Source organism: Neofelis nebulosa, chromosome 8 (genome assembly GCF_028018385.1).
Source record: "Neofelis nebulosa isolate mNeoNeb1 chromosome 8, mNeoNeb1.pri, whole genome shotgun sequence".
Lineage (NCBI taxonomy): Eukaryota > Metazoa > Chordata > Mammalia > Carnivora > Felidae > Neofelis > Neofelis nebulosa.
Genome location: NC_080789.1, coordinates 95,965,053 through 95,989,896, shown reverse-complemented (window position 1 = coordinate 95,989,896; position 24,844 = coordinate 95,965,053). Strand labels below are relative to the sequence as shown.

The 24,844-nt window shown below is 42.4% G+C and overlaps 2 protein-coding genes and 2 long non-coding RNA genes across 5 annotated transcripts in view; 2 read left to right on the top strand and 2 right to left on the bottom strand.

Annotated features, from left to right (window-relative positions):
- GPR19 (G protein-coupled receptor 19) overlaps nucleotides 1-2,364 on the bottom strand; it is a 41,085-nt gene extending 38,721 nt beyond the window's left edge. The window contains exons 1-2 of one of the 2 annotated variants that reach the window (XM_058743637.1): nucleotides 2,009-2,364; nucleotides 839-927 (exon numbers count right to left, since the gene is read on the bottom strand). The gene's annotated coding sequence lies outside the window, so the exon portion shown is untranslated. The remainder of the gene's footprint in view (nucleotides 1-838; nucleotides 928-2,008) is intronic. The other variant, XM_058743636.1, reaches the window with a different exon arrangement.
- An 8,643-nt stretch (nucleotides 2,365-11,007) lies between these two features.
- LOC131519973 (uncharacterized) lies at nucleotides 11,008-16,451 on the bottom strand. The gene is made up of 2 exons (XR_009265891.1): nucleotides 16,314-16,451; nucleotides 11,008-11,574 (listed from the first exon to the last, which is right to left on the bottom strand). It is a non-coding gene; the product is annotated as an uncharacterized LOC131519973 (long non-coding RNA).
- Nucleotides 15,937-16,684, top strand: LOC131519974 (uncharacterized). Its single transcript, XR_009265892.1, has 2 exons — nucleotides 15,937-16,058; nucleotides 16,324-16,684. It is a non-coding gene; the product is annotated as an uncharacterized LOC131519974 (long non-coding RNA).
- A 2,229-nt stretch (nucleotides 16,685-18,913) lies between these two features.
- Nucleotides 18,914-24,071, top strand: CDKN1B (cyclin dependent kinase inhibitor 1B). The gene is made up of 3 exons (XM_058743633.1): nucleotides 18,914-19,903; nucleotides 20,481-20,610; nucleotides 22,700-24,071. Exons 1-2 carry the CDS (start codon nucleotides 19,429-19,431, stop codon nucleotides 20,600-20,602), a joined length of 597 nt encoding a protein of 198 aa, XP_058599616.1. The 5' UTR covers nucleotides 18,914-19,428; the 3' UTR covers nucleotides 20,603-20,610; nucleotides 22,700-24,071.
- The last annotated feature ends 773 nt before the right edge of the window (nucleotides 24,072-24,844 follow it).

The following is a 24,844-nucleotide window of genomic DNA, read 5'->3' as shown; positions in this document are numbered from 1 at the left end:
TGCTACATAGGGCTTCCATATTTGAGGGGTAGATGACATGCATAAATGTGGGAGGCTCAGGGAAGAAATTCTCATTTGATGATCATAAATTACATATGTTCTATATAGTAATTCATGCAGCCATCTCAACAGTACCTCATTTCATCTTTACAATCATCCTATGAGGTAGGCACTGTTATTCTTATTTTACAAACAGGGAAACTGAGGCACAGGGAGGTTGCATAACCGACTAAGGCAAACCCCAGGTCCGATTTCCAATTCCACACACTTTCTGTGACACCATACTGAGATGTCAATGCCTCCTACAGCTGGATGATCCCACTCCCTAAAATAAGACACCCAGGCTTTATCCCAGAAATACTATTCTATTGCATCCATGAATTTTTCTTGGAACATTTTTCCATGAATTGCATACATATAGCCCAGCTACTAGGCTATACTTTAAGCTGCCAAAATGAAGTGAAGTGCTCCAAGGGAGAGCTCCTTGACAGGGGTCTACTTTTTTTTTTTTTTTTTAATTTAATGTTTTTTTATTTATTTTTGAGACAAAGCATGAGCGGGGGAGGGGCAGAGAAAGAGGGAGACACAGAATCTGAAGCAGGCTCCAGGCTCTGAGCTGTCAACCCAGAGCTTGACACGGGGCTCGAACCCACAAACCGTGAGATCATGACCTGAGCTGAAGTTGGACGCTCAACCAACTGAGCCACCCAGGCGCCCCAACAGGGGTCTACTTCTTTATTGAAGTACTTCCATTCCACCGTGTCACTCCATGAAATCCACATTGCATCCCGGCTGACATACAGGGTGGGTGGGAGGTGGCAGGGACCAGGGGACTTACTGGGAGAGAGAGTCCTGCAGGTGTCTGCGTGGTAGCTTTCAGACGTTGCAGGACAAAAATCAAATGCTTGTGCAGGTGTCCCATGTATCCTGAGAAAGAGGTAAGATTAGTCAGTTCTCTCAAGACAGTTCCCAAATTCCTGACTCCTGTTACTTTAACTGTTCTTTCTAAGCCTAACCTCAGCCCTTGTTCACGGCTACGCGTTTCAGAATCCTCCTTGTTCCACCCATTTAGGGACTTCCCAATTTTCACCTTACGAATCACGGCCTCATCATTTCTGCCTGTTTACAAACATGCACAGGTTCACACTATTTTCGGGAAAACTTCTTCTCCTTGCCAATTGTCCTGTCTTTCTAGTCTCACCTCTCGCGTGTGCTGTATAGTTACTGCCTTCATTTACCTCTCAAATTTTCCCATCTCCTTCCCACTGCATTACCTCAGTTCAGCAGTCTCCCATGGGTTCCAGTAAAGAAAAAAAAAAAAAAAATCTTAGCCCCCTCAGATTTATTCCTTTAAGTCGCTCCCCGGGTTATCTTTCCAAACACATAAAAGTCATCCTTATTTTAAAACCTTGATCCGCTCTCTCACGCCCACTCCTTTATTACTGGATTCGCTGAAACCCTCCTCTCACACAGAATTCACACCCAATATACAAGGGAAAGAAGGGACGACTACGCAGTCATACAGAGTTATGACTGCAAAATCTTGAAGAACATAGCGGTGTGTGCTTGACTCCCTCGGACCTTTCTGGAGGGCCAAATTTGGTTTACTACTAACCCACAGAAAGTTTCCAAGTTTCAAACCTTGTTCCCGCGAAAAAGGATTTAGTCAGGCGCATGCGCAATCGTGCCCTTGGAAGTGCCGCTTTACTCTCGGGCAGATCTCGCGTTGTTTGGGGAAGCGCCCAAGAATAGCAAATTTTGTGCGGCGTTGTGAGGCCTTTTTTTTTTTTTTTTTTAAACCCTCCCAAGCCGGGTGGATTAGTGTTGTGTACAGAAGATCAAAACTGCGGCGAGAACAAATGAAGCCGGTATAACTAGCTGACACGCTAGCGGCAGTTCTCGGGGGTCGAGGTATTCTACGGAATTCTCTGCAAGGCCCCAAGGCTGCGACACTCAGGAACCAAAGCCAGAAAGAAATAAAAATAGAAAAAGCCAACCAGTTTATCACCTCAAGAAGCTGCGTTTTGTTTTGCTTCTCCACTTTTCGCTATACGAAAAATCCCCCATTGGCTACCAGGCCACCGCTTTACCCTCCTGCTGTCAGTGCGCCTGCGCGGCGTTTGTTTACCAACTCGGGCGACCGCTCTGTCCCGCTTCCTGGGCGCCGGCGTTTAGTCTTGATCTGTAATTCATACTGAAAGTCATGTTTTCAGTCAGGAAGGCGGACTGGAAGTTAAGAACAGGCCATTTTAAGTGTAATTCCGAAACTAGCGAAAATACGAACGGTAATGAAAACCCTGAAAGTTAGAAATCTTTGCCTTGTCAGACCTGTCGTGGAAGAGCTTTAGAATGAACGTGACGAAGGTGACAGCAGCACTCTCTCCATTACTGAGAAGTGACAGGCAGCAACAGTAAATCCAAAAGCTCAGGTAGTATTTAGGTACATATTTAAAATATGGGCTCTGTTATGGAAAAGATGCAAATAAACCTAGCCCCAAGGCTGTCTTGCTCGAGCAATGCCTCAGGATTAAGACTGACTTTTGAAGCAAAGTCAAAAGGCAGCCATGCAAATTTAGAAACCAAAAAGAGAGGCAACTCTAGAAGCAATAGCCATCAAAAGCACAAACCAATAGCCAAATGTTAAAAGGTGGTTTTAAGTTCCCTTCGGAATCCGTTTCAGATGGTTTAGAAGTCTGTGATACTAAGAAAAAAATGAGAAGACCTGGTGGAACTTAATGTTATGACTGGATCTGTTTGGGGAGAAAAAAAAAAAAAAAAGGCAAGCAAGCTGATTTTTTTTTTTTTAAGTATCTTTATGGAAGAATTTCTAACGATGCATTTTAATGTGCTCAGATGCAAACTTACATAACTGGTAGATTGAGCTAAACCCGAATCTTAGAACTGTTATAAAAACATAGATGTTAGTAATTTGGCAACTTTATTGCGCTCTATTTGTTAAGTTTTAAGTGATGAATTTGAAGACTTGGATTTGGGACAGAAGAAGATTTCTAGAAAGGAAAGTGTGATTTTTAGGTAGCATGAAATTAAGTAGAGGAAAACGTATGGATGTGTGCAGGTGCGGCCAAATTTTGAAGGCTTTGGACAGTTTCCAGCAAGGTTCACATAGAACCTCCATTTTAAAAAGCTGGCCCCTGGATTTTTCTATGTTCAAAATGATAGTAAAATTTAGTAAATCTTGTTAGTTTGGATACTCTACCTTTTAAAGCAAATTTGTGCCAAAGTCAGAAGTGACTTCAAAATCCTGCTCTGTTATCTAAAAGTACACTTATTTGGTTGAGGAAGGTGATAACCAGTTTTCGAAGCCAGGATTGAATTGACATTTTCTTCATGAAGGAAAAGAAATGTAGATAAGGTGAATTGATTCTTTGTTCACCTTAATGATTAAGACTGAGTCATAAAGACGGCTCGCTTACTTTGTCAAGGCAATCAACAACTGTAAAACAAACTGAATACTTTTATTGCACTAGATGAGATGGCTCTAATGAAAATTAAGTATGGGAATTGGATGAAGAGTTGATAAAGAACTGTGAATCCTTTGAGGCTCCTCGTTCATTTACATGTGATAAAAATGTTAGTGTAACACTGGTAAGTGGTCAAATAAAGTTTCATCTTTGTTCCCGGAAAAAAATCCTTTGATGAGTAAAAGAAAGTCATTAGTCGGTTGGTTATCCATTCAGTCTGTCACATGACTCAGGAAATACACTTACCAAAATTTCCACAATCAGCAGCTGAAAAAGCTACCCATACAATTTAAAACAAAAAAAGTTTTTTAGCAGTATTCTGGGCAGTGTGTCCTGTAACTACCCTGACACTATAAAGCAGTGAAAAACTGTTGTCATTTTTTATCCACGTATTTTTGTGAATCTGGGTTCTTGAATTATTGTGACCTCAAGACACATAAGAAATTGATGAACAATGAATCTGATATGCATTACCAATTACTCAAAATTGGTTGAATCAAAAGAATATGATCTTATTAACTGAGTGATGGAAATCTTTTTCAGGATAGAAAACCGTAAGAATTTTTTTTAAGTGTTAAATACTTATATAACAGCCAAATTGCAGTGTTTGTGCATGAAACCTTAATGATAAAATAAGGGACTTCAAGGAAATTTTGCTTCTGCTTCTAACTCTCCACTCTTCAGTGTTGGGAGTGATTTTAGCACTCTTGTCATACCTACAAGAATGTTCTCATCAGAAGGAACTGATTAAAAAGGGAGGGGGGTGGAAATGGAAGAAAAAAGGGTGAACTTCAGTTGTGAATATTAAGCAATGCCCATTGAGGATATCTTCTCTACTGAAGCACCCTTCTGCTAGGTGACTCTGCTCCGACCTCCCTCCCACCCCCGTATTTGCATGGCTAGCTGCTTCATTGCATTTTAATCTCTGATAAGGAAAGATGCCTTTCTGTTCTGCCATCCTCAACATATTAAAGATTCGTCTATCATAGTCACAAGATGGCTGCCATAGCGTCAAACATCATGTTCTTCTATCAAATGTTCCAAACAAAAAGAAAGGGATATGGCGGGATGGGGTGGGGGTTGGGGTGGGGTGGGGGTGCTAGGTAAGCTTTCTCCTTGTGGCCTCTCTCTTATCAGGGTGAAACATTTTCCCATGTGACTTAACAGACTTCCCTTTACATTGCTCAGAACTGTATCATATGAGTACCCATAGCTGAGAGGAAGGCTAAGAAACCATGTACAGGGAAAACAAGGTTCTTCAAAGTGATGTACTAAAAAACAACAGGACTTAGAGAAAATATAGGTTTAGGAGCAGACCCTCAAAACTTACGCAACTTTGTTACTTGAGGACAATAAAAGTTACTATGCTAATAAAAAACAATACCAATTAAATCTCCACTGGCCTTTGTATTCAACCTCACAGTCATCCTTTAAAGCTATACTGCCCAATATGGTATCCATTAGCCATGTGTGGCTCTTGGGCATTTAAATGTGTGAATCCAAAAAAAAATTAAAAATAAATGTGCTAATCCAAATTGTGATGTGCTTGCTGTAAATGTAAAATATACAGCAGATTTCAAAGACTTGGTATGAAAAAAAGAATGTAAAATATCTCATTAATAGTTTTCATGTTGATTATATGTTGAAATATTTCACCTGTTTCTTTCTACTCTGCTTTTTAAAAATGTGGCTACTAGAAAACTTAAAATTGTATGTGTGTCTCATATTTCTATTATATAGCATTTCTTTAGAACCTTTAACCCTGGGACATGGGCTTCCCTCTTGTAACATGTAGGTCCTAGAGGACGCTGCTTCCAACTAAAAGCAGTTTCATCAAAATTAAAAATACGATTCAAGGGGTGCCTGGGTGACTCAGTTGGTTAAACGTTCGACTCTTGATTTCAGCTCAGGTCATGATCTCACGATTCATGGGATCGAACCCCACATTGGGTTCCTTGCTGAGTGTGGAGCCTGCTTGGGATTCTCTCTCCCTCTCTGTCTGCCCCTCCCCCTCTCTAAAAATAAATAAACATTAAAAAATATATGTGATCCAAGATTTAGCCTTCTCAATCAGCACCCCCCCCACACACACACACACACATAGGAGAAAATGCTTTTATACTTTCATTTACACTGTGCAGTTTCACCATATATGTTACTATTGTGAAAAACTTAAAGACTCTTGAAGCTACCAAACCTCTATTTATCCTAAGGAAAGGCATTTCCGAGAAATTGTCTACTTTTTTCTTTTCTTTTCTTAATAATTCTTTTTTCTAAGTTTATTTATTTATTTTGAGAGAGAGAGGGAATTTCAAGCAGCAGCATGGAGCCCAATTTGGGGCTTCAACTCATGAACCGTGAGATCATGACCTGAGCAGAATCCAAGAGTCAGATGCTTAACTGAATGAATCACCCAGGTGCCCCATGAACCAACATGATTTCTGAGTTATATTGACATTATTTCCCTATTTACCAATTGCAATGTGCTAATAGTGACTATATCTAGCATATAAAGCTTTTATGGTAGGAAATAAGATTGTCAGTAGGCAAAACGAAGAAAGAATTTCCTATATTTTTAAAGGATTGGTAAATTTGTGAGCTATCTTGGACAGTGACAATAAACAATAATGGGGGAATAAAATGACTCTTCAAGTTACCAAGTTAACATTTAATAAACTGTACCATTTGATTAATTCAGTTACTCCCCCCCCCTCTAGTTAAAACCCATTGAGTTTTCAAGACCCATTTCAAAAGCAACCTCTGAAGCCTTCCCTGATCTCCTCTAAAAACTTCGTTAACACTTTGCTTGTACTATCTTTTTAAAGCACACATATTTGGCTTTGCATTAATGTTATTGTCTCTTTGTTTGTATATATAGAATAAAACTCCCCCCATTGAAGGTAGTGATTGTATTTTGTTCACTTTTCAAAATTCCTCTAGTGATTGCCCTTATGGTTCACAAAATTACACACACTTAAATATTTGTTGAATTTTTTAAAAGTTTATTTTGAGAGAGAGAGAGAGAGAGAGAGAGAGAGAGAGAGAGAGTGTGTGTGTGTGTGTGTGTGTGTGCGAGAAGTCTAGGGGCAAGAGAGAGGGAGAGAGAGAACTCCAAGCAGGCCCCACACTGTCAGCACAGAGCCCAACACAGAGCTCGAACCCACAAACTGTGAGGTCATGGCCTGAGCAGATGGTGAACACTTAACCAACTGAGCTACCCAGGTGCCCCAAGGGTTGTCTAACTCTTAAATCTAAAACATCAAACCACATTTAAACTCCTGAGAAGCCAGCACTCATGTTAAATAATGGTCATGATGAAATTAGTAATTATTAACCGTGTCCATCTAATTACACCATTCTACATCCCAATGAGCAAAGCACTCAAGAATGATGATTTAATTCTGTTCTCATCTATTCACTTGGGTGTACAATATGCTGACACAAATCTGTGTTAACTGATAAACTGGACTTGGATAGAAGAGCCCTATCAGGATGACAAACAAGCAAAAGAGAATCTACCACTTAGGCAATCGGTATACAATTTTTCCAAATTTTGTATAATTTGTTTCTTGTATAATCTTCCTATGTCTTTCCTGCTGAGCTTGGAGCCCCTCAAGTAGAGACCTTGCCTTATTTGTCTCTGTTGTTTATTTCTTTCTGTAACTCCAGCACTCATATAATGCCTGACATGTCATAAATAATCAATAGATACTGAGTGAATGAAGTACAGCTTTGATCATATAAGCATATGTTCCGTGTGACCCTGGTTGGGATTAAATGTGGGTTTATATTGATTATGAAGAATATCTGTGGGTGATGGTATATAGTCTTTTGGTTGTGAGGAACAGTCCCGTTTGTTACCTTGAATGTGTGGGATATGTGTGCATGTGTGTTCACATGTTCTTAGCCATACTGCCAAGTCCTTAGAAACTACAAAGCCAAAACTGTGGGGCCTTGAAAGGGTCCCAGGTAAACAGGAATCAAAAGTTCATTTGGGATGTTGGGAATTCTAGACACGTATGCCTAGGAAGTCCATGGCCTGTCATTCTAGCACATAGTGACTACAGGGTCCCTACATGTCTTCTCTCTGCATCTGTCTGTTCTCTTTTCACCATGACCTTATGGTTCTTGCTATACTTCCTTGTTCTAAATCTTGAGTGAAAGTATAAGATTGACTTAGCTAATTACCATCTTGTTTCTTTCAGGCAGAGCTCTCTGTATCAGGCCCCATTATAAACCATAGCTCTTGGTCAGGAGCCCATGCCATAACCTTTGGTGGGGCTGTAGACTTGATGGGTTCCATAACTACCGTATCTAGGACCCCTACTAGAATGCAGTGGGAGGTATCTCTTTGAGCTATACTGGAATCATGCGTATTGGTCACTAATACCTATTGGGTGCTATCTACTTTGCATTTATTTTGTTTAGAGCATAAGAATTGGCCTCACTGGAGACACAAAAAAGGCTGTCAATTTATATCTGAATTCAAGGTGAATATGTCATGGAGCCAGTACATGCGTTTTTATATGTTGGAGAGGCTGACTTTCTGAAAGAGCTAAGTTTAGTAGAAAAGAATCAGATTTAAGTTGTTACATTGACCTTATGCCTAATTGTGTGTGACCATAGATAAGTCACCTTTTATCTTTATTGTACTTCCTCACTTGTTAAGGGTTATAATACTTACCTTGATTGCATAGCTATTAAAACACTCTGCTTTGATAAAAGTTAAATTCAGATCACTGTGTAATGTATGTATTATTAATACATAAAATAATCTGAAAACATTTAATAAGATCTATGTAAATTTATAGTTCAGTTAAATTTGGTGGGGATTGAAACTCTTGTGTATGCATTTTAAGAAGTAAATTACAGTGGCACCTGGGAGGCTCAGTCAGTTAAGCCTCTGACTTGATTTTGACTCAGGTCATGATCTTACGGTTCACGAGATGGATCCCGGAGTTGGGTTTTTTTGCACGGACAGCACAGAGCCTGCTTGGGATACTCTCTTTCCCTCTCTCTATGCCCTTCCCTGCTCATGCGCTTGGTCTCTCTCTCTCTCTCCCCCAGAATAAATAAATAAACATTAAAAAAAAAAGTAGATTACAAATATGGTTGTGGTTTGGCATAGTTGCAGGATTAGGGCTGACAGTTCTGGCCTTGTGCTGCCCTCCTGTGCTGTTTAAATAGCGCAGCAGGTCAATTACATTCCTGCCTGATGAATGCTGGTTGGGGGGGGGGGGGGGGGCGAGGGGGAATTCTATCTTATTACTTACCCTCTTCTGTCCTCATGTGGCCACAGAGGGCCTAACTATTCTGAATGTTTCTGTTTCTTCAATAAAGGAAGAGATGGAAAACTACTCTGAAACATTCTAGGTCAGAAAATCTAATCCTGAGTTAAGGAAAAAGGTAACAAATTGCATTTGACACTGGAGATCTAATTACTCCACTGACACAGGAATATCCTAAGCAGATTATTGAGGTTTGTAGAATACCATTATGACAGAGTAAGGAAAGGCTTTTTGTCAAAAATAAATAAAAATGCAACTCATTGCCCTTTTGATACGCCAAGAATTTATACTAGAGCCTTACATTGTTTATTTGGTAAATAAGACAGTCTATTATGATGGGAACAGAAGATGCTGTTGTACAATGAATTTCTATGCAGAACACTAGCTAGTTGAAATATGAGACTCCCAAGCAAAGCTAATTCCATACTAATTCTCTTAGCACAGGCTCCCAAAGCTATTCCTTTCAAAGAAGTTTAAGGAAGTTTGTTGACGTGATAATTTTTAAGAAAGTTAAGAAAAGATATTGAAGGAAGCCTTGTGAAACCATACAAAGAAATAAGTAGGGCAGGTAAGCAATGGGAGGCACCCTTATAATATGTTTACTTCCCATCTGCCAATGCTCAGACCCCACCCCTGGCCTGCTTCCAGACTGATGCCTGATATTAGAACCTAGCTACCCTCTGCTTAGACTAGGTACATGTGTGCATATTTTATTCATGTGGATAGATAGCAGTCAGGCTTTCATATCTTCCAGTCTAGCAAAACTACTCTTGTCCAGATTACCAGTGACCTCCATGGCTAAATCTAGTGGTAGGTCTTCAGTCCTATTTCTTGTCAGCAGCAATTGAACCATTTGAACCAGCAATTCTCTCCTCCTTGAGACACATTCTTTAACTTGCTCTCTGGGTCACTTCTCCCTAGGCTCTCTTCTACTCCATCAGTGTCTCCTTTCCAGTCTCTTTTGCCTGGATCCTCCCCATCTTCTTGATTTCTTACTGTTCAGGCCTCTTCTCTTCTCTGTCTAAACTCCCTTGGTGATCTTATCTGGTCCTGTGGCTTCTAGTCCCATCATCTAAATGCTGAAAATTTCCAAATTTGTATCTCCAGCACAAACCTCTCTCCCCTGAATTCCAGACTCATGTATACATCTACTTACTCAGCCTCTCCATTTGGATGTCTATGGATATCTCAGACTTAACACAAAGCAAAATTCGTCCATCCTTCAGCCCACCCCGTTTCAGTAAATAGCCAAACTTTTCTTCAGTTGCTTAGGCCAAAAAGCCTTGGCATCATTATGGACTCCTCTCGCTCATGCACACGCTCTATTTCCAATCCTTCAGCAAATCCCATGGGCTGTGTCTTTAAAAACACATCTATCAAGTCTATCCTTTTTCTCCTTACACTGCCACCATTCTGGTCTCAAATGACATGACCTCCTTTTTGGATTACTGCAATGGTCTGCTCACTGGTCTTTCTGCTTCTCTCTTGCTTCTTTGTAGTGCTTCCCACTCAGCAAAGTGATTAAAGTTAGCCAAAGTCCAATCAAAACTCTCAGCTCAAAGATGGCTTATCTTGATTGGAATAAAATCTAAAATCTTTAATCTGGGCTCCTACTTACTGTCTGATTTCATTTCCTACCTCCCAGGCCCTACTTTATTTCTGGCTTACCATTCCCTTATTGTTCTTCAGCCATTCCAGGCACATTCCTACCTCAGGGCCCTTGGATTTGCTATTTCCTCTGCCTGGAACATAGAAAATTACATAGTACATGCCCTCATTTCATTCAGGTCTCTATTCAAATGTCACTTTATCAAAGAATCCTTTCCTCTTAATATTGCATCTGCCGTCATTACTCTCTGTACCCTAAAGTAGTTTGTTTCCTTTTAGCACTTGTAACAACATGACACACTATGCTTATTTGTTTGTGTATTGTCTGCCTTTCACACTTGAGTGTAAGCTCAATTCCATGAAAGCAGGACTTTGGCTATCTTTGTTTTCCACTGTGTCCCCAGAAAGGCTGGCATCTGGTAAGGGCTCATTAAAAATTTAATGAATGAAGGAATGAACAAATATTCATGTGAATAATTATTCAGAGAGTGATCAGGAGTAGAAAAAGAGCACTCCCCTCCCTTTTTAGGTGTAATTTTGCATAAATTAAATACAGATCATAATCGAAGGAGGTTTTCCCCATCATGTTTTCTCAATTTAAAGAATAGAATGTAATTGAAAACAGTGAATTGGTGGTGAACATATTTATTGTCCCAAATTCCATATTCTACTCACAGAAGTTGGCCACTTATGTTCCAGTCTTGGAAGCTGAATAAATCAGGTAAATAAATCATGTAAATCAGGTATGTGGTTATGACTCCAGGTTTTTCTATTTATTTCCCATTCTTTTGAAACCAGCAATACTAGTAAATCTGCCCTCGCTTACCATATTTTACTTGAAAATGAAGATTTTTCTCTAAGTAGAAATGCTTGATGCACTTTTTTCTTTAAAGAATGACCCCACCATATCAGTTTGATACCCTTCTTGCAACCCAATTTCTTTCAAAGATGTTATTTTTCTTTCCAGGAATTTAACTTTCATTTCCCCCAGAGATGGGGGGGAGTGTAGTGCATTGTAGGTAAATTAAGGCAATGATGCCTCAGTCATAAAATTTATGGAGTCCTTGCATCTTCTTCAAGTATCGTCACCATGGACTCTGGACTCTGCTTCATGAGAACAGGCATGCTGCTTCTAGTACCTTCCTCACTCTCTTCCTTAGCTTTGGAACACTCAGCCTTCCATCTTAGGACTTCATCTGAAAGACAACATGATAGCATTGGCCTCGTAACGGTTGTCTTATAAGGGCCAAATGTGGTAACACCAGAGAAGCTGCTTTCAAATATGTAAACCATTGAGTTCATCAGGAACATCTCAGGTTCAACTAACAGAAACCCATAACAAACTAGCTTGGAAAAGAAGGGGGAAATTGTTTTATAAACATAGGGATGTCCCACAAAACTTAAGTCCAGGGAGAGGAACCTCATGAGTTGCAGGATCCAGAACCTGGGGAGTCTTTGGTTGCTAAGGGTTATCTGTCTTTCTAAATCCCATGGTCTCTTCACTGCCTCTCCTTGCATGTCCGTTTCTTTCTTCTGGAACTCTACAGAAGATCATTATCTGCATCTCCATCACATGTGGGCTGAAGATATCTTTCTCTCTTTTTTTTTTATAACAATGCTCTTTTTAAAAAATTTTTATTGGGCACCTGGGTGGCTCAATCGGTTGAGCGACCGACTTCGGCTCAGGTCATGATCTCAGAAATAAATAAACATAAAAATTTTTTTATTAAAAAAAAAAATTTTTTTAACATTTATTTTTGAGACAGAGAGAGACAGAGCATGAGTGGGGGAGGGGCAGAGAGAGGGAGACACAGAATCCAAAGCAGACTCCAGGCTCTGAGCTGTCAGCACAGAGCCCGACGCGGGGCTCGAACTCACAAACCGTGAGATCATGACCTGAGCCGAAGTCGGTCGCTCAACCGATTGAGCCACCCAGGCACCCCCATAAAAATTTTTTTAAATAAAAAAATAATAATTTTTAAATTTATTTACGGGGGGGGGGGGGCACACAGTGGGGGAGGGGCAGAGAGAGAATCCCAAGCAGGCTCTGTGGGGTCAGTGCAGAACCTGAGGAGGGGCTGGATCTCATGAACTGTGAGACCATGTCATGAGCTGAAATCAAGAGTCAGATGCTTAACCGACTGAGCCACCCAGGTGCCTCCTGAATATACCCTTTTTAAAAAAATTTTTTTAAAAAACTTATTCATTTTTGGGAGACAGAGAGAGACAGAGTGTGAGTGGGGGAGGGGCAGAGAGAAAAGGAGACACAGAATCTGAAGCAGGCTCTAGGCTCTGAGCTGTCAGTACACAACCCAATGCAGGGCTCGAACTTACAGACTGTGAGATTGTGACCTGAGCTGAAGTCAGACACCTAACCGACTGAGCCACCCAGGCACCCCTGAAGATTCCTTTCTTAAAACAACTCTTTCAACTCTGAATCTGCATCACTTTATTAATCTCTGACTGACAATTTACTAACCGGTTTCTGAGACCTGATTCCAAATTTTCATTAGAGGAATTTGGCCAAGTTTAGGTCAGATAGGACACCTGCTTTCCCCTCATCTGGTCAACTTCAGGATCAGAATGGGAACAGTGTCATATAATCTGCTGTCCCTCTGCAGAAGAGGTTAAGTAAGAGGACAGACTCTCTGAGAAGAGAGCCTGGGGCAGTGAAGAAACAGTGTTGCACACCTCAAGTGCGACATAGACATCAAGGGATCGAGAAGCTACATGCATCCTTATTCCCATACCTTTGTAACAAAGTATCTGATGTGGCCATATGGTTAATGGCATATTTGTAAATATGGACGGGTCTTACAGAGCCCCACCAACCATGACACCCCTTCACATTATGGTTCAGATTTGTGTTTCTAATACCATCTCTGTTGCCCTCTTTTTTTTTTTTTTTTAGTTTATTATTTATTTCTGAGAGAGAGAGAGAAGGGAGGGGCAGAGAGAGAGAGAAAGAGGGAGACACAGAATCCAAAGGAGGCTCCAGGCTCTGAGCCATCAGCACAGAGCCCGGCGCGGGGCTCGAACCCACGAACCACGAGATCATGACCTGAGCCAAAGTCAGATGCTCAACCGACTGAGTCACTCAGGCGCCCCTCTGTTGCCCTCTTAAGGAACACAGCCTCTCTTTCTTTTCTCGGGGGATCCAGTTTCAATGCACACACTGACTGTATCAAATTCTGAATCTTCCCTATTCCTTATTCCCTGATTTCCCCCTCTACGTTAATTAGAATTGACTACAAAATGCTATAGCAAATAGACCCAAAATTTCAACGAAATAGAAATCTATCTATCATCTATCTATCTATCTATCTATCTATCTATCTATCTATCTATCTATTTATTTCTCAAGTCAGGCCAGGGACCCAGGCTGATGTAGTTCTATGTTCTTCAACATGTGGCTGCCAGGGGTGCTCAGTTGGTAGAGCATGTGACTCGATCTTGGGGTCATGAGTTCAAGCCTCACATTGGGTGCAGAGCTTTACGTAAAAAAAATGTGGCTTCCAAAATTGCGGTAGTATTCACCTTCATAGCCCATAGGAAAGGAAAGAGAGAGAGGCAGAAGTAGGAGGTTGATGTGACAGGTTTTATGTGCTAGGCCGGGAAGACACATATCCCTTTTTCTTACATTCTGTTGGGAAATACCTAATCCACAAGGCCACATCTATTTGCACAGGGGCTGGGAAATTTACTGTGGCTGGGCAGCTGTCAGCCCAGTTATAATTCTGATACTAAGGGAGAAAGAATGGGTTTTGGTGGACAGCTAGCAGTCTGTGTCACATTGACCCCCTGTGTTACTGTTCTTCGTTAATGACAGTATTTCTGAAATACCCAAGCTTGAGTCCTTAAAGTTGTCCTCCATTTCTCTGTCTTTCTCTAATCTCCTTATCCCTTCTAACTACCGAGGCAATCCTACATTCGTTCTGTACATTTCATTCCCTCCTCCACAGCCCTGCTTAATGCTGTTGTGTCTCTTGCTTGAACAACTGCAATCAGGCTCCAAAATTACCTCACTGAGTCAGCCTCTCCAGGTTCATCGGACCCATGTTTTACTCTTGTCAGATGCCACTTCTTAATACAGAGATCTGATTGTTCAAGATAGTTTGGGCCCCTTAACACTTACGTCTCCACTTACTCTGGGGGCTGTAATCACCACATACAAAGCATCTAGAGCTATGCCTCTGTAGCTCAGGTGATCATGCCAGATTGCCTCCCACCTTCTGTTCCAAATACTCTCATCCTGGTCTCATGGTCCATGCTTCTACCCTCCTGCCTCACATTACACTTTGCCCAACAACCAGCTTCCTTTGGATTAACACCATAATGGGGCTGTCTACCCAGCTTTCCATTTAGCTCGGTCCCTGGACACTGTCTCTCAGGGCCCAGGCTTGCTCTTGTTCAAGAGACAAGCCTGGACAGTGATCACATTATTTACTGCACCAAAAGCTCTATCAGTTCCCCTTGCTTGTTGAATAAACAGATTTTTTTTCAGCATGCCATCCATGGCCTGCCAACTGTCTGATCCCATCCCCCAACTACCAGCCCCACCAATACATCCTTATAATCTTGACATTTTTCTTATTTTATCAAGAACTGACTTGAACACTTCCTTGAAGACTTCCTCTTTCTGTTCTTCCATGTATTGCCTTCTACCTCTGTAGCTTTTTGTGCACCTGGTGGCCTCCCACACCTATGAAGTATACTCCCTAAAGGCAGGCTTTGTGACTTAAGTCATCCTTTTACCCCCACTGCTGCTGAGAATAATGCCATGGGGAATACCTTAAACACGGTAAGATCACATCATTCCCCTGCTCAGAACTCCCTAGTGTCCCAGTGGCTTCCCATGATAAAAACTCCACACAGGCCTACATGGTCTTGTACGACCTGAGTTTCTGCTACCACTCTCCCCTTGCTCCTTGCTGTTCCTGGAAGACATCGGACAAAGATCTCACATCAGGGGTTTTGCATTTGCTGTTCCTTTTACTGGGATACCCTTTCCCCAGCTACCCGCACGGCTTGCTTTCTCAAGCCTTCTGAGCTTCTCCAAGGCCAATTTCTCGATGAGGCATTTCTCTGCCACTCTGTTCGCACAGGGACTTCACAAACCCTTTGTTTTCTTTTCCTCTGCTTAGGGTTTCTCCATAGCATGTATCACTTCCTTACATAGTATGTATTTTAGTCATGTATTTTGGGGTTTATTTTCTGTCTCCCCTCCCCCTACTTAGAAGTAAGCTTCATCCTAGTCTAAATCTGTTTGTTTACTTCTCTACCCCAGAGCCTAGGATAAGGCCTGGCATATCCAAGGCAGTCTGTAACTATTTGTTGAAAGAAAAAAAGAATAAGCAAATTAATGGAAGGGGCCTAATAAATATTTGTTAAGTTGAATGCAAACGTCAGAAACAGATGACCGTGAAATCTTCAAACTGTAAAAGTATGTGGGTTTAGGAGGATAGTGAAATTGAGTGAAAGCTGCCTTATTATCAACATCGTCCAGGAAGGATTAAAAGCTCGTACTTGTGGTGGGAGGGGCAACTGGGCCAGGAAACTCGGACTTTCGCAGAAACATTCGGGGCTGCCCAAGTACCCACACCCCATCCTCGCCCCTAGGACTGCATCTGGGAGGCGAGCTGGCCCTACCACCCCGTTTGGACCCTTGTCTACTACGCAGGTGTTTAAAGTTATTTTGGTGTCTGCTTCTGTGTCAGTTTGTGAAGGACACAGAAATCTTGGCTGGTTTACGCGACACTTCTCAGCTCTAAGTAGGAAACCGTCAGGGGTGAAAACGACAAAAACACGGCTCAGGACTAGATTCTGGGTCTTGGGGAAGCAGAGCCCATTTTAAAGCAGTGCGAGGGGAACTTTCTGTCTTCTACCCAAGCTCCGCCTTCGCAGTGTTTTTCTGAAAATTTTCACCCTGGCTTACTCTTTTGCAGCCGCCCACTTTCCGCAAGGAGGATGGCGCTCGCTCAGATCTTCGCGTTCCCTCTTCCCTTGGGGACTCCATAGTATTTTTTTTCACGCTTCGTCGCTACTACTCATTATTTGCCTTACCGATCTCCGGTGCCTTGCCTGTAACCAAAACGCTTTCAGATCGCAGCAAGGTCGATTTAAGCACAGCCTTTCTTAAGGTGGCGTGACTGTGACTCATTTACTCTTCCAGAGTAACAAAGCAACAAAATGGTGCTCCCACATATTAATTGAAGAAAGATTCAGGGTGTGTAGGGGAGAGAAATATTAATTTTCTACTTTTATGTAAGATATTAATTCCATGAATAAAATCAAACTCTTGTGGTATGTTGTAATACTCTAGAATATCTCCTTTTACATCTATGTGGTAGTTTGTGTATTTATACATGTGGATTTATGCTTATGTATAATACAGAATTCCTGGGTAGTCTAGCAATTATGTTAAAATGTCAACAGTGATATAATTCCGGGAATAGTGTATAAAATATGGTTTTGAGGCCTACCCTAATTTTCCTGTCCCTCTCCCCCCTTCTCTAATCCAGGAAATTAAGTATAGCTCCTTAGGTGTACAAAAATAAAGGTGAGACCTCTCATGTGGATCGCAGGTGAAATATTTTCTGTCAATCAGGTGGAAAGTCCTGACTTTGAAACTAGTTTTGGGCACTGCCTCTCTCACTGCTCTCTTGGGTATCATCACCCTTGGCCTTCTGGAATCTGCGTTTTAGTTGAACTAGTGCATAGTGATACCAAAGGCCCATGACAGCTGTATATAAATATCAGTGACCACAGGCCACATCTAGGAAACATCTGCAGGCAGCCCAGGGAATGAGCAGAAGCCATTTTGAATCCCTTGTAAGAGAGGAGGATCTGCAGACTACAGCACAGGCGAATCCAGGCAAAACCTGAACCATTAGGAAGGAAAGAAAGAGAAAATGAACCAGCCTGAGGGTTAGGAGACCTGGCTCTGCCGTCTACTGGATGTGTGTCCCTGGACAGGAAACCTCTCCTGCTCTCAATTTCCTCAGTGGTGGAAAGAAAGGGTTTGAGCCACAGGGTTCTGAAGGTCCCTGCCAGCTCTTACATTCTGGAGTGCCGAGGTGAGGCAGGCACACAAAGTGGAACACACTTTGGAACAATACGTGGTTAAGAAAAGTTAAAAATCAAACTCATCTGTAGCATAGATGCGTAAGAAAACATTGCTGCTGTGTACTATTAGAAGTGAAGGAGATTAGTTTCCAGTAAAATGTATCCACTTTGACCCAAACCAAGATTATATGTATGGGCGAGTGGTGGAGTCCGGTGTCTCAGAAACGACAGCCCTCCCCATACATCTTTAACTCTCACCATCCTGCTCAGGATCATGTTGATAGATAATTGCAAGTTGTAACGGGGAGCAGAGAAACGCCCAAATAATAGTATCAGAAGTGAGGACAGGGTTGCTGTGGTTTTATGAATCATTTCATAATCTGGACTTTCAGATTACTTTCACCCTTCAACGATTTGTAGCTATGTAAGGGCATTCACTTGCATCTAAATTTTGCTCTGGGTGGGTTGTAGCAGTGAATCTAGTGGGAGGGAAAGGTGGAGGAAGGAAGGAGCTGTTGTATTTGGCGGCGGGACTCAGGTAGAGGAAACTGCTACAACCCGGGAAAGAAGTGAAAAATACAAAGAGGAGACTAGTTCCCACACGCAGCCCATGTCAGTGGCCTTAAATGTGCTCGGGAAGCAAGAACCTGGGTCAGGGGTGTGACCCCGCTTTTGAAACCTGTGTCTGAGACAGCTACAGGTTTTATTAGGGACCTGGGAGACCAGTCGAGTTTTTGATCTTGAAATCCTTATTTTTACTGAGGGAGAGAGCTTGGGTTCAGACTAGATTACAAATGCTGCGCCCACGTTCGCTTTGGCCTCTTCCCCAACCTCCCGCCACCCCCAGAAGAGCAGAGACTTCTAGGTTAAGGGTGAGCTAACCACTGCTCACCCACAGCCGAGGCACCCAGGCAGGGGGGCTCCCAGGCCCTCGACGAAGGCTCCCCCGCCCCCAGCCCCGCAGGGCCAGAGGTTGGGGCCACCGGCGAGAGCCCAGCTGGGGGCAGAACTCCCACTGTCCGCCTCCGCCCCCAGTGGCCCGCACCCGCGGCCCGGCGAGTGCCGGGAAAACACGATCGCCACCGAGGCGTAAAACGAGCCGCCAGCCACCTTGGAGATCATCTGATCCAGCCCCTCGGTTTCCCGGGCGCGGAGTGGGCGCGCCAGCCAGCGCAGCGCGGTGACCTGAACCCGAGGTCCCGCCGCCCCCGCCCCCGCCCCTCCCCGGCTCCCCGGCCGTTTGGCTAGTTTGTTTGTCTCGTTTTTAATTTCTCCGAGGCCAGCCGGAGCAGGTTTGCTGGCAGCGGCGCACCTCCGGCAGTCACGCGACTCAGCCAATCTCCGGGCGGCGCTGTCGGAGTCGGCGCGCGCGCGCGCGCGGGCGGGGACGCGCCGGGCCACCTTAAGGCCGGGCTTGCCAGCCGCGGCGGGGCGGCTCCCGGCGCCGCAACCAATGGATCTCCTCCTCTGTTTAAATAGACTTGCGGTGTCAATCATTTTCTTCTTCGTCAGCCTCCCTTCCACCGCCATATTGGGCAACTAAAAAAAGGGGGCTCGTCTTTTCGGGGTGTTTTTCTCCCCCTCCCCTGTCCCCAGAGCCTCGCCGCTCCGCGACTCCGACGCCGCCAAGGTTTGGAGAGCCGCTCGGTTGGCGGGACCCGCGGGCTCGCAGCAGCCCGGGACCTGGACTGGCTTTGCCACCCCCCTCCTCTCTCCTCTCCCCTCCCCTCCCCGCCCTCCCGCTCGCCGGTACACTTGATCGGCGGCGGCTCTCGGCTGCCTGGCCGGGGCTTCCCCTCACCCCTCCCCCAGAGCCAGCGCGCCCCTGACGCTCGGGCAGTTACTTGTCCGTGTTTGTTTCTCTTGGCTCGGAGCGCAGTCGCAGGGCTTATAAGAGGGGTTCGGGCTGGGTCGGGGCGTTTTGTTTTGTTCAGTTTTGTTTTCGGAGAGCGCGCGCGAGGCGGTCGTAGAGACCCGGGAGGAAGATGTCAAACGTGCGAGTGTCTAACGGGAGCCCGAGCCTGGAGCGGATGGACGCCAGACAGGCGGAGTACCCCAAGCCCTCCGCCTGCAGGAACCTCTTCGGCCCGGTCAACCACGAAGAGTTGACCCGGGACTTGGAGAAGCACTGCAGAGACATGGAAGAGGCAAGCCAGCGCAAGTGGAATTTTGATTTCCAGAATCACAAGCCCCTGGAGGGCAAATACGAGTGGCAAGAGGTGGAAAAGGGCAGCTTGCCCGAGTTCTACTACAGACCCCCGCGGCCACCCAAAGGCGCCTGCAAGGTGCCGGCGCAGGAGAGCCAGGATGTCAGCGGGAACCGCCAGGCGGTGCCTTTAATTGGGTCTCAGGCAAACACAGAGGACACACATTTGGTAGACCAAAAGACTGATACATCGGACAACCAGACGGGGTTAGCGGAGCAGTGCCCTGGGATAAGGAAGCGACCTGCTACAGATGGTAATGACCCTTCCCCAAGTAGAAAATGTCTGTCTGTCTGTGTGTCTGTCTGTCCGGGGCACCGCTTTGCCTGCTTGAGGGTCTTAACCTCAGCTTTTTATTTATTTATTTGTTTGTTTGTTTATTCATTTATTTACTTACTTTTGTAGCGTATTCTGATTTAGCTTGTGGGGAGCGAAGTGGCCTAATCTTGGGTTTTAAATGCTATCCGGCTGACTGCTTGCCTGTTTATTATTTTTAAGTCAGGAGCCTGAGATGGTATTATCTGATAATTTCTCTAACCGAAAACATGGCAGTTCCTCTCCGCTAGCCCGCGGTGGGTCTGTGACAACGTTGGGATGTGTATCCACGGCCTCCGTCTTCGCAATGGACAGAGAGCTTTGGGGCGTAGAATACACTTTCTGTTATGTGAAAACAACCTCATTCTGTGCCCTTAAAGGCCACTGGGAATGACGGATCCAGGATTGTGGGTGGAGGTGTGGGTTTTTCATCCCCTACCTATTGTGCCAACTTCTGTCAGCCATTGTTTTTCTAATAAAGATTGTGTGTTCTTTTTAAAATTCCCTCCTGCCCTTAGATTCCTCTCCTCAAAACAAAAGAGCCAACAGAACAGAAGAAAATGTCTCAGACGGTTCCCCGAACGCGGGTTCAGTGGAGCAGACGCCCAAGAAGCCTGGCCTGAGAAGACGTCAAACGTAAACTCATCGGTGGGTTGATGGCTAGGCGCAAGTAACTTACATCCCGAATTGGGCTTTCAAACCCCAAGATAACCTGATCTTAGTGGTTGCTGGCAGATTATAGAGTTTGTGGGTTTTTGTTTTTGTTTATATTTTGTGAGGTCAAAAAATAGGAATGGGAAAAGCTGGGGCATCACTGGATTCCGGGGTACTGTGGTGCTTCACGCTTTCCACGTCCTGACATAATTTTCCCTTGAAACATGGAATGACTAGACCAAGTGTCCTCGGCAAGTACTTGTGACCAAGGCCCAATGGATAGAAGGCCAATTCCCTGTGAATCCCACCAAAACATGTTGGGGAACAGTAGGTTCTTAACTTCTTCTGAACAAGAACTGGGGTATGCCCCAGTCTCACTTCATGAGAATTCATTTCCCAGGGATTCAAGTTGAGTCTGTAACAGATTTCGAGCCATACGTGGGGAAAATGGCAAGTAAATGATTAAAATTTGAGGGAAAAGTTAGGTACAAATGGTTCCTATTTGGTTAACCCAATGGTTACATGCTTTTATTTTTGTCATTTTCATAAACTACCGCTTTCCCTGTTTTCTTACAAGTTTTGGGAACAGGAAAGGAACACTGTGTATTTAAAAAAACCAAACTGGAAACCTCAAAAATACTAAGGTTCCTACAGAATTTCTGATGATAACTTCCGAAGTCACAAAGCAGAAGTTAAATTAACTGTGCTGGAGTAAGCAATCCAGGAACACGTCAGCATGTGTATGCTAATTGTGCTATAACAGGATGATTTGGATATTTTAGGGGAAACTGTGAATAGTCATAAGGGCCGGCAAGGGCAGGTCTACCCCACAGAAGAGAAGTGGAGACTTTTTCCATATACTAAAATCTGGTCAATATGGACAGCTAATTTGAATAATTCAGCCCTCAATTTACCGTGGATTGGCTATCCATAATGATCAAAGTGCATATGTTAATAGTTTGTAAACTTCTTACTGATAAGAACCGTGTTTCTCCCCCCCCAATGCACTCATAGCTTAGCACATAAAGAGATTTTAGTACATGTTGATCCTGGCTTTTAAAAATCCTCATTTATAAAAAAAAAATAAAGGAACCTAGAGATTAAGATGAGATTCAAGTTTGTTGTGTTTTTAAATCATAGTGTCATATATATGACTTCTTCACACACATCTGACATTTTTCAAAGGTTATACAAAACATCACTATAGGACTTCTATATTACAGCTGTATACGAAGTGGGAAAAGTAGATGAAAAAAATTTTCTGAAGCCACCTGCAGCTTGGGACTTGTGGTTTGTGACCTGAAGCTTAGCTCATCAGATGAGCCACAGTGAATCACACCTATTGGATTTTGATCTGGTCCCATTCTGACATAGAGAGAGGCATTTGTTAGTAAACATTGCCAGTTCAGAGAATACTAGAAATAGTGGTAAGGACCTCCTCAAAAGCATTCTTGTGTATATTTTGCATATGACTGAGAAACAAGAATATTTTGAAAAAAAAAAAGTTAATAGAATTTTCTTTGGAGAGCATTTATAAGTTACAGTTCCACTTATTTTTCAAATTTAGAAAACTTTGATACTCTTAAGTGTTACAGTTTCTTAATTCTCCTTTCTTTCTCACTGTCTTTGACCCCGATTCTCTAGACCAGGGTTTCTCAACCTCTGCACTATTGACATTTTGGGCTGAATAATTCTTTGTTGTGGGAGGCTGTCCTGTACATTAGTAGAATGTTTGGCAGCAGCCCTGGCCTTTCCCAACAGATGCCAGTAGCAACCTCCCACCCCCAGTGTGACAACCTAAAATGTCTCCAAACATTGCCACACGTCCCCTGGGGGACAAATCTCCCCACTGTTGAGATCCCACTCCTCTAAACAAAAATAAACAACACGGAGAAAAGTAAAAAATCCAGTGAAGGAAACGTTGGATGGAGAGGACTATGGTCATCAGCTTTTAGTACACACTTTCTTTTCCATTGCTCAGGTATTTCACAACTAAGACAGTGACGAAATAATTCCTGTACTTTATTGGTAATGCTATTCTAGTGCTTTTTCTCCTAATTCTTTCTTTTTGTTTCTTTTGCAGAATTAAGAGCACGTTTCCTTGTTTATCAGATACATCACTGCTTGATGAAGCAAGGAAGATATAAATTAAAAATTTTAAATACATATCTCTGACTCCATGGAGTGGACATCCTGTATAAGCACTGAAAAGCAACAACACAATAACACTAAAATTTTAGGCACTCTTAAATGATCTGCCTCTAAAAGCATTGGATGTAGCATTGTGCAATTAGGTTTTTCCTTATTTGCTTCATTGTACTACCTGTGTATATAGTTTTTACCTTTTATGTAGCACATAAACTTTGGGGGGAGGGACGGCAGGGTGGGGCTGAGGAATTGGCGTGGGGGGGGTTCTGAAGAGCTTGCTTCCATTTAGAGCAAGGAGAAAAATATTTGACTTGCATGAAGAGAAGCAGTTTTGGGGAAGGGTTTGAATTGTTTTCTTTAAAGATGTAATGTCTCTTTCAGTGAAAACTGATAATTCATTTTTAAAAAATCATCCAAATTTGAACACTGGTTGCAAATAATTGCTAATTTTTTTGTACATGAAGCTTTTTCTCATTTGGGAGCTCTGATGATTCCGTTATGTAGTGGCAAATGGCTTTTTTTTTTTTTTTTTAAACAAAAAACTATCCTCTTATTCCCCCCGCCCCCCCCCCCCCCCCCTTCAGTTTCTCTTAAAATTGGAATTTACCATTTAATTATTCAGCAGTTAGGTAATCCTTTCAGGTAATTCTGGGCAAATATCTGGGGTGTATGGGGGAGTTCTAAATGCTCAGATTTAACCATCTAATTTTTATCAGGTTTGCTGAGATTTCTTAATTTTCTTTGGACTTTGAGCTGTGTAGACACAGTCAAAATAATTCTAATACCTTGGATATTTTTTAAACATCTTTCAGTAACTTCACATAAAAATAATGAAATAATTTTAATTTAAAGGTTCTCATTTTATTTGTTAATTTGCCCCAAGGAAATGGTGTTTTTAAAGGAAAGTGCATATAGAGAAAAGCATACGTGGAATTACTGAAATGGATACTACATCTTTAAACAGTATTTTTACATTGCCTGTGTATGTGTATGAAACAAAACCATTTGAAGTGTACCTGTGTACATAACTCTGTAAAGACACTGAAAAATTATACTAACTTATTTATGTTAAAAAGAGATTTTTTTTTTTTTAATCTAGACCATATACAAGCCAAAGTGGCATGTTTTGTGCATTTGTAAATGCTGTATTGGGTAGAATAGATTTTTTCCCTTCTTCTGTTAAATAATATGGCTATGCTTAAAAGGTTGCATACTGAGCCAAGTATAATTTTTTGTAATGTGTGAAAAAGATGCCAATTATTGTTACACATCAAGCAATCAATAAAGAAAACTTCCATAGCTATCGAGTTGAACTGTAATGTGCTTTACTAAGCTTTGAGGTATTTGACCTGGCATTATGGGTGTATTTACACAAATATAATATGAAGTGGCAAATATCTTGATAATTTAGGCCCACATCTCAGATGATGTCTATGTGGTTCTGAATGTGATAGTATTTTCCACTTAGTTCTGTATGAGTGAACAAAGCTTTAGACGTGGAAAGTGGAAAAGCCACATTTTCATATAAATAAGATTGTCAAATCTCCATTAGTTCCAATATTTATATCTTCTAGGATATGTGTCCGACTCAAACATTTTTACATAAGTGTAGACTGTTCATGCATTTGCAGGACTGAAAATGAAAGTAACATGGTGACTTCTCTAAATTCTGTATTTACACATGCAAGTGTTATGGGAAATTAGAGCGATTGTTCAGACCACCTAATCTACACCTCTTGTCAAAAATATTTAGATATATATAGGTCCTTTAGAAATTGGAATTCCACACTAATTTAGACGGAACAGGTATTCTTCAAACTGGTCATAACAAATCCTTCAATTCTGAAATTTCCTGGTTATAATCTACACAACCTAAGACTGGTTAATCTAAATACCAAATCTGAGGGTTTGGGGCCCATGTTGACGTGGCAGAGGTAGATATTTTTTACTTTAATAAGAAAAACTTAAACAAGGTATTTTAAAGTCAAATTTACTAAAAATGATTCCTGTTATTACACATTCTCTTAAAAATGTGGCTAAGGTGTAAATTTTTTTTTCTAGGATTCTGCAAATGGTTAAA